Source organism: Propithecus coquereli, unplaced genomic scaffold, assembly GCF_000956105.1.
Source record: "Propithecus coquereli isolate 6110/MARCELLA unplaced genomic scaffold, Pcoq_1.0 Scaffold142, whole genome shotgun sequence".
Classification (NCBI taxonomy): domain Eukaryota; kingdom Metazoa; phylum Chordata; class Mammalia; order Primates; family Indriidae; genus Propithecus; species Propithecus coquereli.
The window spans coordinates 2,976,567-2,990,232 of NW_012138525.1; the positions used below are offsets into that span (position 1 = coordinate 2,976,567).

Here is a 13,666-nt window from a genome sequence, read left to right on the forward strand (position 1 = left end):
GAATGAAAAGCACCAGAAATGGAAATATATGGATAACTGTAAAACACATCCTTTTCTTACTTTTAATCTTTAACAATGATATTTTTCTGTCTAAAGCAAAAATAGTAGTGATGTATTATGGGGTTTTGCAGAAGTAGCACCTACGACAGCAAAAGCACAAAGTGAAACGTCCTAAGGTTGTACTGTTGTGGGTGCATACTATTGATTGAAGGGAGATTGCGCTCAGTTAAAGATGTATATTTTAAATCCTAGGGAAGCCACTAAAAATGCAAAAAAGTATAATTAATAAACCAATTATTAAAAATATTTTAATTAAATTCAAGGCAGAAAAATAATTTAGAATGTGGAAAAAACTAAATTTATAAATGGTGAAAGGTTAAGTTAGGAAGTATCAATACAATAAAATGTTTAAGGAGAGGTGTTCTTTGTTGTTTTTTTTTTGTTTTTGAGACAGAGTCTTGCTCTGTTGCCCTGGCTAGAGTGAGTGCCGTGGTGTTAGCCTAGCTCACAGCAACCTAAAACTCCTGGGCTCAAGCAATCCTACTGCCTCAGCCTCCCAAGTAGCTGGGACTATAGGCATGCGCCACCATGCCTGGCTAATTTTTTCTATATATTTTTAGTTGTCCAGCTAATTTCTTTCTATTTTTAGTAGAGACGGGGGTCTCACTCTTGCTCAGGCTAGTCTTGAACTCCTGATCTCGAACTCCTGACCTTGAGCGATCCACCCGCCTCGGCCTCCCAGAGTGCTAGGATTACAGGCGTGAGCCACTACGCTCAGCCTTAAGGAAAGTTTTTAATGGTGTAGGAAAGCATTTATGATACATTGTTAAGATTTTAAAAGCAAGGTGCAAAGTATATATAAGTATAAATATATAAAATATATACTTGTATTTAAAGTATAAATTTTACATTTATATAAAGTATACTTTAACATAAATAACTTTGCAAAAATATTATAAGCATAGAAAAATACTGAAAAGAATTATACCAAATGTAAACAGTGTTTGTAACTGGTTGGTGAGATGATGGCTAAGTTATTTCTTGTATAAATCTTTTTTTTTTTTTGTAAGATGCAGCTTATCACGATGGTTAAAGACATAATCACAAGACTTTGGGGGGTCAGCCAGACCGGCCTTTGGTTCTTGGTTCTGTCACTTACTAGCTTAGTGGCTTTTGGCAAATCAATTTCTCTGCACCTTTGTTGCCCCCTCTGCAGAACTATGAACATGTCTACCTCACCGTGTTGTTTCGAAGATTCAATGAGGTGATGCGAAGCAAACGCTTGCAAAGTTAATGTTCACTGAGGCATTCATTATTACCATGGACATTAATAATCAGAGGAAAGTAAGTTTTAAAGGAAAAACTTCTTTAGAGAGAAACTCCCACTGACAAAGGCAGTGGCATGGAGATCTCTGAGGTCAGGTTCTGAGTCCAGAACCAAGACTGACCCGGAGCTGCCAGCACTCCAGTCTTCCAGGGAAGATGCCTTTGCTCGCAAGGAGCAGAACTCCCCTCACCAGCTAAATTCCTTACGAGAACACCAGCGTGTCTCAGGGAAACCAGGTCAAGAAATGCCACCAGCTTTCACGAAGTACCAGGATGGAAGTGAGGGCTCTCAGCCCATGCCGTGCTCTTCCCACCTCTCGTTTCCTCTTCTTCCTCCCCGCTTTTCTGGGTACATGGCCTCCCATGGTGCCTCCTCTGCTTGCGTCTCTTCTGGTCATGTGCCAGCCCAATTCCTGGTTCTGATTGGCCCAGCTTGGGGCAGGTGTCCAACTATGGTCCAATCAGGTATGACCAAGGGGGTGGGTCACAGCACAAATATGGCTGCCCCGGGCCCTGGTCCGTGGACTAGCGCCAAGTGCCCGCTCTCTTTTCTTCTGTGCTCAGGCTTCTCTTCTGACCTCGGGTCTCTTCCTCCTTCATAGTTTAGACTGCTTTAGGCCACTCTGAGGCCACCCAGCCGAGTGGGGTGGTGGGGAAGTGTCATATGGTCAGTCATGGCCACCATATGCAGGAGGTCCCTGCAGGATGTGGGTCAAGGTGATGCCCAGAGAAAGGGCTGTGGGCTCGCTCCTGAGCACGGCCTCTAGACTCTCTTTGGCTTCCCTGGCACATGCCACAGGGTCAGTGTTGGTGACAAAATCCCAGGCTGCTGGGCTAGGGCATGTCCCAGGTGGGCACTTCTGGATTCCTAGTTTTTGCAGGAGGAGAGAGACTCTTCCAGATAAACAGGCTGTCTGGGAAACAGTGGCCTTCGGCAGCAATTAAATCAGAAAACACAAAGGTTGGGCTAAGAAAAGCATAATTGACTACCCACACACACACACACACACACACACACATGCCCTCTCTGTGTAGAAATAAAGAAAACAAAAGACTAATGCATCTTTTTTTTAATTGTCATTTTATAGCTCCCCCTGCAGCCCCCCGCCCTCCCTTGGATGACCACTTTGGCAGGCTACAGAGGGCCCAGGGAACAAAGCTGGGGCCTAGCAGCCCCACTACGCTGCCAGCCGGGGAAGAACAAGTCACAATTACAAATTATCACAACAATTAGCGCCTGTACTTGGGAGATCTGCAAAGTGCCCCAGCTCCTCATTGTCCACAGGTCTATTTGGCAGTGACCTTGCTCTGGAGACGATGATATTCCTTCAGCCTGTAAACCAGATTCAAAACAAAGAAAAATGTAAATTAACAATAACAACATGCGCTCTGTTCAATTAATTCAGGCAGAACCCGGGTGGCGGGGGCAGCTGTTTGTTAAGATGTGTGTGAAGTTGTCCTTTTTTCTATTCCCTCTCCTGCTCCAGCCCCTCCTGCCCTCCAATTGGGATAATGTAATTAATTTATCTTAGGGGGAAAACATTGTTTGTCATTGTTGAAGACAAAGCGTTTAACTGGCAATGGGAGAAATGAAGAGGCCGTTATGAAAGCCCGGTGTGTTCTGGGCCATTTAAAAGGGTTTATAGAGTCATAAAAACAAACAGAGGACGCAGGAGGCAGGGGAGGTGGAGCAGGCTGTGGGGAGGGGAGAGGTCCGGAGCGGCTGGGCTGGATTCAATGTCTCTCCAGGTCTGAGGTGGCTCCAGGGACAAGACACTGGCTCTGCTCTGCGCCCAGGGAGAGGAGAGAGGCTCCCACCTTCTTCCAGACCCAAGCCCCATGAGAAGGGAGTTGGCGATGAAGACCCCAGAGCAGGACAGACAGGCCTTCCCGACTCAGTTCCAGTGCTTCCTGGCTGTGTGACTCTGGGCAAGTTACTTAACCACTCTGGGCCTGTTTCCAGGGAGTTGCAAATCTGTGTAAGAACTAAATGAGACAACCTAGGAGAGGGCCTGGCACTGGCTTAGGGGACATGACAGCTGCTGGGGACAAATGACCCTGCTTGCCCTTGAGCACACCAGCCCCAGGCCGAGTGGGCTTGCTGCCGGGTGCTGGGCTCTTCCTGCAAGCCGGGTCTGATTCCCACAGGCTCATGCTGACCCTTCGCTGCACTGGGGGGCAGGCACAGTTAACACCCCAGAGGTTCAGAAGGGGTCCGAGACCACGCTGCAGAGCCAGAATTTGAACCCAGATCTGAGTGACTTCAGACGACATGCACTACCCCCTGGGCCCTGGGGAGCGGTGTGGCTAGGATGGCTTCCAGCTAGACCTACAGCTCAGGTGTGGTGACAAGAAGGCTGCTTTCTGTCTCTGGGCCATTTCCTTATCTGACTGCCCAGGAAAGGGGCTCACAGCGGAGTCCCTGTGGCTGGAGGGGATGGGGGTGAGTGTGAGAGGCACAGGGCAGGACACAGGAACCTGCGACCCCCCTCGGCTGCTGCTGGGGGTCAAAGCATGCCTCTGGCCCCGCGAGAAAGGGAGCAGGCGGGGCCCAGAGCAGGCACTGAGGATGCTGTGGGGTTCGTCTAGGGTAGGGCAGCCATCAGAGTGGTCCAGGTCCCACACCTGGGGGGCTCCGAGGACCCTCCAGGACCCAGAGCGTCTCACCTGAGGGAGTTGATGTTGATGAAACCGGTGGCGTCAATTGGTTCATAATCGCCCTGCACGTTCATGCTGCCAGGAGAGAGGAGAAGCTTGTCAGCTCACCCGGCTTGCCTCTGCGTTGCAAGGACACTGGGGCAGGACCGCGCTGCCCACAGAGGCCAGGGCATTTCCCCCATGCGGGTCCCACCCTCCTTGCACTTCGGCTTTTCATTCAATTTCTGTCCAACTCAGTGAGCCCTGCTCTGGGCCAGGCACCATGCCAGAGGCAGGAGAGCGCTGTCGGAGTGGGTGCACCTCGGCCTCCTCCCTGCGACACAAAGCAGCAGGAGACCAGGAGCAGCTGCCCCAGGCGGGGTCTCAGCCCAGCCAGTATTAGCCCCACGAAGTCCTCCCGCCAACAAGAGCACTTGCTCTATCTGTAAGTGGAGGACGTATCTGAGCCAACCCTGCCCTCAGGGCCTGTGGTGGGCTCAGGGAGGAGCATCCAGGAACAGCAGATGGTGTCCAGTGGCCTGAAGGCTCAGGAGGGTGTCACCTGGGACAGCCCCAGTGGCATTTCTCAAGCTGCAGGGAGGCCTCCCTCTAGCATTCACGGCAAGATTGACCCACTAAGTCACCTTTCACCTGGTTTGTCCAACCAGTCAGACCCTCTCTGATCCATCCTGACACCCAGGCACCCCCTGCCAGCTCGGCATGAGAGGTGCCTGGTCAACTGCTGCGAGACTCGGCAGAGCACTGTCCCCTCCGCAGTTCCCACCTTCTGGACTCGCCTCCGTCTTTTGGGCTCTCCTCCCTCAGCTGTACTTCTGAACCCTCCCAGGCACAGCGGTCATTCAAGTCCAGACGACTGGGTTTGCATCCTGGCTCTGCCACCCATGAGACTCAGGACAAGTGTCCCTGCTCTCAGGGCCTCAGTCTCCCGCCCGTGGACTGTGGCTGCCAGTGGGAGCTCTTCCTACAGCCGGCTCCGCGTGAAATAACGTAGCTGGTGCCTGGCCCTTGGCGAGCACTCGCTGGCGCTAACGCCGTGCATTCGTTCACGCGTTCAGGCGCTCAGGCGTTTATGGAGCACCTACCACCTGCCGGGTGCTGCGCAAGGTGCTGAGGCAGCCAGAGCGAGACAAGAGCGGAGCCCGCGGGAGGCGGGGTGACACCAGCAATTCGTCACCACTTAGGGTACGTGGCCTTCAGTGCCCCTACTCTACAAGGCCACCCTCTGAGCCCCCGAGAGGACGGGGGTCCCTTGTCACGTCCTGCTCTGAATCGGCCCCTGGTCTGCAGAACTCCAGCCTCGGGACAGCAGACTCGAGGTTCTCCATGACAAGGAGGTGGCCTGTCCCCTCGGAAGCCCTCTCCAGAGAGGTGAGATTGAGGGGAAGGGATCTGCAGCTTTCCAAGCCCCTGAGGCTGGGCCTCCGACCGGTTTTTTGTGGGCCGTGGACTGTACGAGAACAAATGGGTCTCCGCGTCTGCCAGCCCAGCGCCTGGTTCAGGACTTGGGCTCTGCCCCGGCCCATGCCCGCCTGGGCCCTGACCTTCACCAGACCTGAAGCTGGCGCATGGAACTCTCAGCAAAGTCACCCCACACGCTCGCCCCCTCCTTGACCCTCCCACTCCAGTGGCCCCTCTGGGGCTCAGACACTGGAGCCACCAGGAGCGTGTTCCCTATAAGGGGAGAAGATTCCAGACTTCCTCTGGTGCCCGCCCTGTGCAGAGCAGTGCTTAGGAGAGGCTGGATCACACCAGACCACCAACCTCCTCAAACCCCTTCAGCAGACCTTGCTTGGAAAGCCAGCCTCACGCCTCTGGCCCCTGTGCTCAGCCCTGGGGTGGGAGGGCAGGTGCGGAGCCCCTCCCCCGTGTCCATTGTCCCTTCACCTCTGTCTCTCCCAAGTCAAAACAAACCCGCTCACCCCCCCCACCCCCCCACGGCCCTCTCAGACCGCCCTACGCCAAGCAGCGTCTAGGACGGACTTGTTCCCTTGTTCCACGAGGCTGAGAGTTCCGAGAGGTGCTTCTCAGGAACTGAAAACCTCTTTATAAAATTGTGGTTCGGGGTGGGGGGGTGGTGGAAAAAGAGTTTACAATGATTTTTTTTTACCTCCCCTGACGGTCTACAGAAAACCTCTGTGCTTTTATTTTTGCTCATTCGAGTGGCTCTGACCTGCTCTATAATTACGTTACTTTCTACCTACTGTGCCGCGGCATTTCCAGTTCTGCTACCTCTCGCGGCTTCCTCGCTGGTCCCTGCGACGCTGTCACTCAAGGGCTTTCAAGTCAGCGATGTAGAAATCAAAGAGAAAAGGGAAATGGTCGGAGACACAGTGAGAATAAATGCTCCCGCTTTTCTCTCTTTCTTCCCTTTCCCTTTTTACTTTATTCATTTAATCTCCCCGAGTGAGACCGTGAGGCTTAATGAGGGGTTGGACAGATTATTAGAGGCTGTTGATTTGGAGGGGGAGGGAAGAAAGAGCCAGAGAGAGAAAGAGAGAAGATAATTTGACATTTACCCCGACTGATCTAAACTGATTCGGTTATATTTATGGCTTATAAAGTGTTTAGAAAGATTGAAGGGGGGAGAAACCCAACATGGCAAGGAGCAGGGAAAGAAAAAACTAATATTGACTGCCAAACAAAACTCGCACTTTAATTCCCAGCTGGCCTCCGGGAGGGAAAGGTAACCTCAGCCGAGCTCGGCTGGGAGGGCCACGGCAGGAGGGGCTGTCTGTCCCGCGGGGCTGCCCCAGCCCGTGTTTGGCCAGGTGACCTCCAAGAGGACGCCCTGCTCCTCGGTGCAGGCCGCTGTCTCATTCATGGTGCAAACACAGGAGCGGCTCATCATCACCGGCACCGGCTGCCCAGCCCTCCAGGGCACTCCTGCCCTCCAGGGGTGCCTTCTCGGCCACCCTCTGCCCAGCTCCTCGATCAGGAAGCTCCTCAAGCCTCCTCAAGGCTGCGTCTTTGCTCCCCTTCTCGTCTCACTCTCCACTGTCCCCTGGGGGGTCTCCTCTTGGCCCATAGATTCAGAAAATATCCAAATGCCTACGACTCTCCCACGTCTTCAGCCCAGGTTTCTCCTCCACTCTAGACCCACGTGTCTGACGGCTGACTAGATAGTTCTCCTGGGTAGACTCATACACAAGGTATCTAAACCCAAATGCACCATCCTTCCTCAAGAATGTCCCCTCAACTCAGGGATTGCCACCGACATGTGCCCAGCTGCCCACACGCCCCCCAAAACACCATTCTTGACCCTTCCATCTCCCTCCGCACCCAAGCCCTTTCAATTCCAACTCCTAAATCTTTGTCAAATCCATCTGCCACTATCTAGTCCAGAACCATCAACCTGGTCCAAGCTGCCAGCATTTCCATGGTGCCCTTGCCAGCTCCCACCCTACTTGAATCCATTCTCCAGAGTGGCCAGAAGGACCCTCTAAAAACACAGCTCTGATCTTGTGCTTCCCTATAAGGTCTGGCTTCAGCCCCCTCTCCACCTGGTTAGCTCCTTCTGCTGTGGTCTGAATAGTGACGAAGCTTCTCTGCAACTCAAATTATTATACCCAGCTGGAGTATCCTGTACTTCCTCACAGCCCGCCGCCACCTTTTCTAACTGTACATTCTGGTGATCCTTTGACCCACACCTTTCTCCCTGGCTAGCTTAGAAGTCCCCGCGGGCGTAGGTGGTGTGCACACTCTTCGTGCTCTGCACAGCACCCGCCTGTGCTCAGGCACAGAGTTGTTGGGAAAGCCAGACGGAAGAGATGCTGGACGTGAGGCTCCATGCCCAGCTGGGGGCAGGACAGGGTGTGGGGGCACTTACCTCACCAGCTCCTCATTGTAGAGAGACAGCGGGGACTCCCGGCTGAGGATGTACACCTGGCCCTTGAAGACGGACACCTGCACTTTCCCTTCCACACGCTCCTGGGACTTGGCAATGCAGTGGCGGACAAATTCACACTCAGGGCTGTGCCAGAAACCTGCGGAAAATGCGAGGGTGCTAGGGAGGCCCACCGTGCTGCCTGCCTTGGGCCAGGGCGTGGGGAGGACTGGGGCATAGGAAGTGCGCCCCACGCCTCACCCTGCCATGGCAGACCTTCACTGCCTCTGGGGGCTCTGAGAGGGCAGGCCGGGTCTGCCTTGTTCACTTGAGTCTGGCACAGCGGGCACTTGCCAGTGACTGAGTGCGGGAACGTGCCCACACCCCCTTGTCCTGTAACTGTTCGAGGGGCCTGTGGGTTAGAAGGTGACAGCCTAAGTCACTTCCCAAGGGCCAGGAGGAGGGAAGTGACCCCCTGCGTCATGCCACAGACATTTGGGAAGTGTCACGGGCCAGGTGCTGGGGACACAGTGGAGAAGGGAAGCGGGGGACCTCCACCGGAGGCAGGAGACCTCAGACAGGACTCAGAGGCACGTGCTGCCCAGGGCTGGCCATGCGGGTGCCCACTATGGGCAGCCGGGTGGCGGTTCGGGGTCAGGCAGCCGTGGGTTTGTGTTCTTCGCCTCTCTGTGCCTCTATTTCCCCATCTGTTGAGTGGGGTGACACAGAAATATTGCACACGGAGCCCCCAGCACTGAGTGAGTGACTTAGGGGCTGCCTGAACTGGAGTGCAGGGAGGAGCCCTACGCCTCGGGAGGGGCAGGCCCCTGGAGATCAGTGAACCGTTTTCTGTTACACACACTGCTAGAATCTTCATGTGTAAACAGGACATTTCTATGTACATAAGCAGGAGCCCTGTGGTTCCTCACAACTGGCCCCATGAGAAGCACACCCAGCCTCGCTGCTTTCGGGTGAGGAAGGTGAGAAACGCCTGCAGCACACAGGCTGGAGGTGCGGAGCCTGGATTTGACCTCCGCAGGCCCAAACTGTAACCACTCTGCCTCCTATGACAATCTTCGAGCTTCCCCTCTGTGGCTGGAACGCCCCTCAGTCTGCAGGTGGGGGCGGGAGGTGCCCGAGGAATGTGGGGCCTCCTCTCTAGTCTGCCGAGGGAGGCTGGCCAGGCAGGCCTCAGCCAGGGGGAGGGCCGGGGCGAGGCTAGGGTTTCCCTGAAACGGAGCTGGGAAGGTGAGCCCACCTGGGCAGCTGCCGGGCCAGATGGTGCGTGATCTCCTGCCCTGATAAAGGGCTGGGTCAGCCCAGGGGCTGCGCTATTGTTGGAGGATTGTTGGAGGCCCGGGGGCACCGTGGGAAAGGGGACAGGCCTTCTCTGGGATGGGGTCCTGTGGCTTGCAGAGGGGAGGGACAGCCAGGCAGAGAGAAAGAAGGATCCGTCCTCGCCAGCCACCCACCAAGCAAGTGAACACACAACCCACACCCACACAAACAACAGAAACAACCCCAGCCCCACAAGCAGAAAACACACAAGGAAAGAACAGGGCAGGGAAGGAGAGAAAGCACAAAGAGCACCGAACACAGCCCAACCGCAGCCAACACACACTGACACAGGCAAACACACACCCAGACAGGGAGACAGACAAACACAGACACAAAACGCTGTCCAAAGCCACACAGCAAGACTGTAAGAGCCCAGGTTTGACAGAGCACTCCTAACTCTGGCCCAGGGCTTTCTCCAACATGCCATGAGACCCTTCTGGGAGGGAACACTGATGTCCCCTCAGCCCCACCATGCCCGATGTCCTGGGCTGGGCTCGGCCATCTTTCTGACTGAGTTGGGATAATTAGCCCATTAAGTTCCTAGGCTGGAAGACAGGCGGGAGATGAGCCAGAGATAAGGAGGACAGAGATCTGCCTGGGAGCAACCCGCCTGGGCTTTATCTTGGCATCTCCTGCCTCCACCCCAGGGGTCCTCTGCTCAGGTTTCTTTTCCCAGCAGATCCAGCCTGGGGTGGGGAACAGCGAGCCTGGCCGGAGCTGCACTGGGGGAGACCCTGCACTTCCCAGACCTGCAGCTGCACTCTGGGCAGCCCGGGGACTGAGCTGGAGAGGCCCCTCCTCCCTGCTGCTGGGTCCAGCCAAGCACCCTACACACCTGGTCTTGTCTAATTGGGACACCACTGCAAGTTGTGCATTATGCCCATTTTACTGCTGCAGAAACTGAGACCAGGGGAGAGGAGGTGAGCTACCTCCCCTAAATGAGAGGCTCCATTGGGCCCCTCCTGGGTCCTGGAACTGAGGTCCTGCCTGGCTGACCCTGGGAGCTGCCCCTGGAAGGAGAGAGTCTGCCTGAACTCCAGACAGCCAGACCAGGAAATTTTGGACTGGGGGAGAGGAGAGGGAGCTAGACAGTCCGACAAGACCCACAGATGCAGGGAGGCAGTGCCCACAGAAGCCGGGACATTTGGGGTAGGGCTGGGCAGGAGGCCTTCCCTATGCCTCAGTTTCCTCATCTGGGCCCTAAGACCACAGGGGCTCCCAGAAGCCAAGTGCTAAGGCAAAGTGGTGGGCTCCATACCCCAGGAGCTAGACAAGACTGAGAAGAGGCCGGGTGCAGTGGCTCATGCTTGTAATCCTAGCACTCTGGGAGGCTGGGGTGAGTAGATTGCTTGAGGTCAGGAGTTTGAGACCAGCCCAAGCAAGAGCGAGACCCCATTTCTACTAAAAATAGAAAAAAATTAGCCAGGCAAACTAAAACTAGAAACAAAAAATTAGCCAGGCATGGTGGCTCACACCTGTAGTCCCAGCTACTAAGGAGGCTGAGGCAGGAGGATCACTTGAGCCCAGGAGTTTGAGGTTGCTGTGAGCTAGGCTGATGCCATGGCACTCTAGCCTGGGTGACAGAGTGAGACTCTTGCCTCAAAAAAAAAAAGATGAGAAGGGACCCTGGCATGCCCTCTGCCTGGTGCCATTTATTTTACAGGAAGGGAAACTGAGTCTCCGGGAGGAGACAGACCTGCCCGAGATCGTAAACCCCGCCACAGGCAAGGCCCCCAGTCTCCTGCCTGCACATCTGGAAACCATGCCAGGTGTTTGGAGTGATTTAACACACAGTGGCTTTCCTGCAAGCCAGATGCTGTTCCAGACGCTTCACAAATCTTCACGCGCTCAGCCCTCACCGTGAGACAGGTGGCGTCACCACCCCCACTCTTCAGATGAGAAAACCGAGGCACAGGGAGGTGACGTAGCATGCTCAAGCCAGCCCCTGGTCTGTACCATTGATGTGTCCTTCGTGTGAGAAATCTCAGCGAGCAGCCCCTCTGAGCTGTGGGGGACAAGCTGCTGCCTGAGGTTGCCCCTGACATCTGCGGGGGCCTGGGCAGAGTTAATATTCAGGTGACTACCTGGGCTAAGCTCCGCTCCCCCACCGCGACCCCTCTCCTCCACTCCGAGGTTTTGTTCCTTGTGAAATCTCCTAATTGCTGTACCTCATTTTGGGATTTAGAGGACTTGTCCCTGGCGGACGGAGCAGGGACTCACCCCAGGCCATCTGGAGTAGAGGGGCCATGCCCGCAGCCAGGAGCCAAGCTGTGCCCCACACACCCGGGCAACCCCGTCCGTGCCACTGCTCCCCTATCACAATCGCCCCTTACTAAGGGCTCCCCTGACCTGCTGGAGTGCGGCTGAGCTTGGACTCTGGAGCCGCCATCGTCAGCTATGAAAGCTTGGATGAGTGTCTTCACCTGCTGGGCCTCAGTTTCCTCACCCTCGTGCAGCTAAGATTAGATAATACCCGCCAGGTGCCCAGCTCAGGGCCGGCAGCAAGACGGCAGGGTCAGCGGCAGCCTCGGCCACTGTGGGATCGGCCTCCGCAGACAAGGCCCAGTGGCCAGGCCAGGTGCTCTCTCCGCCACCGCGTCTTAATGACTCTCCAACTTTGTAACCAAAACCCACCTTTCAGCCTTGAAATCCCGCCGAGCTGGAGAGCCCGCAGGAGACAATGGTATTTAAACACCTGTCTGTGCCTGGGAAGGGGGTGGGGGGCTTGCCTTCCAAGCTGCCAGGAACAATGGCAGGGAGAAGTAACGGCAGCCAACAATCACGGGCCCCCCTGAAACCCTGGGATGCGTCCCCGGGCTTGGGAGGGGAGCAGAATCTGTCGCAGGTGTCTATCCCTAACATTAAGTGTACCCAGGCCCCCACAGATGTCAGGGTGGCTTCAGGCAGCAGCCTGCCCCCACAGCTCAGAGGGGCTGCTCGATGCGATTCTCACGTTAGGGGTACGTGTGTCGTAGAGCTGACGCACAAACGTTTTCTGGAAAGGGCCAAAGAGTCGATATTTCAGACTCTTCGGGTCGTTCAGTCTCTGGAAACCACTCGACTCTGCGGTTGTGGCTCCAAAGCTGCCTCGGACACGTGACTGCGGCTGTGTTCTAATAAAACTATTCATGGACATCGAAATTGGAATTTTATATAATTTTCACGTCACCAAATAGCATTTAAAAATTTTTTTTCGTCCCCATGATTTAAAAATGTGAAAATTATTCTTAGCTCCCGGGCTGAACAAAAGCAAGTGACAGGCTGGACTCGACCCAGGGACTGTAGCTGGGGACCTCATTTATACAACCTGAGGGCTGGGTCGGGGGTCAGGAGGCCTGGATTCCAACTCTGCCACAACGGGCAACGTGCCTATGAAACGGGGACCCACCCACACCCGGTGCTAATGTCACCCGATCCTTCCACACACGGGCTGGGTATGTGGTGGGGGCTCAGGCCCAGTGGCCGCCCCCGGGGCTTCATGGTCAGGATCCGGCCCTGCCTGCTCCTGGACCAGGCTGGGCGGAGCACTTGGTCGGGGAGCCCCCGCCCCGCCCCCGGGCAGTTCATGTGGCAGCTCCAGGTTCTGCCGGGAGACAGTCTGACTTGCGGTCAGACACAGCTGGGCCAATTCTGGTTGTGTCAATTTGTACAAGCTCCTTTCCCCCCGTGCCTCAGTTCCCTCGTCTGCAAAAGGAGCTGCAGACCTCCTAGGAAAGTTTGATGCTTCCCTGGCCTTGCTGGAGTCGTGCAAATTGCAGATGGTGGAGGCAGCCGGGCACCTTGGGGGGCCGGCGCCTCTCGCTTGACACCCGTGAACAAGGCAGGTGCCGGCATCCCCTCTTCGCTGCCTTGTCCCCTGCACTCTCCCGCGACCCCCTTCGGCCTGCACCTTCCAGGGTCTCACCCGAGGATGGCAGCGGGTGTCTTGGGAGGAGGGTGCAGATGGGGAGGGGAGGGCGGGGCCCCGAAGGGCGCAGCCGCAGCGTCTTACGCACCGGTGTACACCAGCTCAGCAAATTTCAGGCCCAGGCCTTGTTTGATTTTGCGTACTTCCCGATCCATGGTGAAGGCCTCGATGTCTAAATGAGCGTGGTAAAGGATGGTCCCTGCTGGGGTCTCGTAGATACCTAGCCATTTTTCCAGGCAGGGGGAAAAGGAGAAAAAAGAGAGAAACGCATGAAACCCAAACTGTCAGCAAATGACAAAAAAAAAAAAAAATAATAATGACTCGTCTGACAGGAGACAAGCCGGTCGGACCCATTCACTCCCAGCTTGCTGCAAAATGCATCTGTCATTATGTTCATGCTGGGGCCACGACAGTCCACTCTGCGGCTTGTGGAGAAAATGTCTAGATGCCCCCCTTTGAAGAGGCCCTCAGACGTTGGAAAATGACAGGGTTTCGGAGCAGCTTCCCCCTCCTTCCCAATGCGTGCCCACCGGCCCGCGGCTGAAAACCTGTAATTAAAGCGACTATGGTGGAGCCCAGGGCCCCAAATATTCCTTCCTCCCTTCCACCAGGGA

General features: G+C 55.3%; 1 protein-coding gene across 2 annotated transcripts in view; it reads right to left on the bottom strand.

Moving 5' to 3' along the window:
* Window positions 1-2,370: 2,370 nt before the first annotated feature.
* Window positions 2,371-13,666, bottom strand: part of ASS1 (argininosuccinate synthase 1) — a 49,722-nt gene continuing 38,426 nt past the window's right edge. For both annotated transcript variants that reach the window (XM_012639707.1, XM_012639708.1), the window contains 4 exons: window positions 13,141-13,272; window positions 7,811-7,967; window positions 3,994-4,059; window positions 2,371-2,659 (listed from right to left, as the gene is read on the bottom strand). In XM_012639707.1, the coding sequence (XP_012495161.1) occupies window positions 2,614-2,659; window positions 3,994-4,059; window positions 7,811-7,967; window positions 13,141-13,272 (401 nt within the window). In that variant the 3' untranslated portion in view covers window positions 2,371-2,613. The remainder of the gene's footprint in view (window positions 2,660-3,993; window positions 4,060-7,810; window positions 7,968-13,140; window positions 13,273-13,666) is intronic.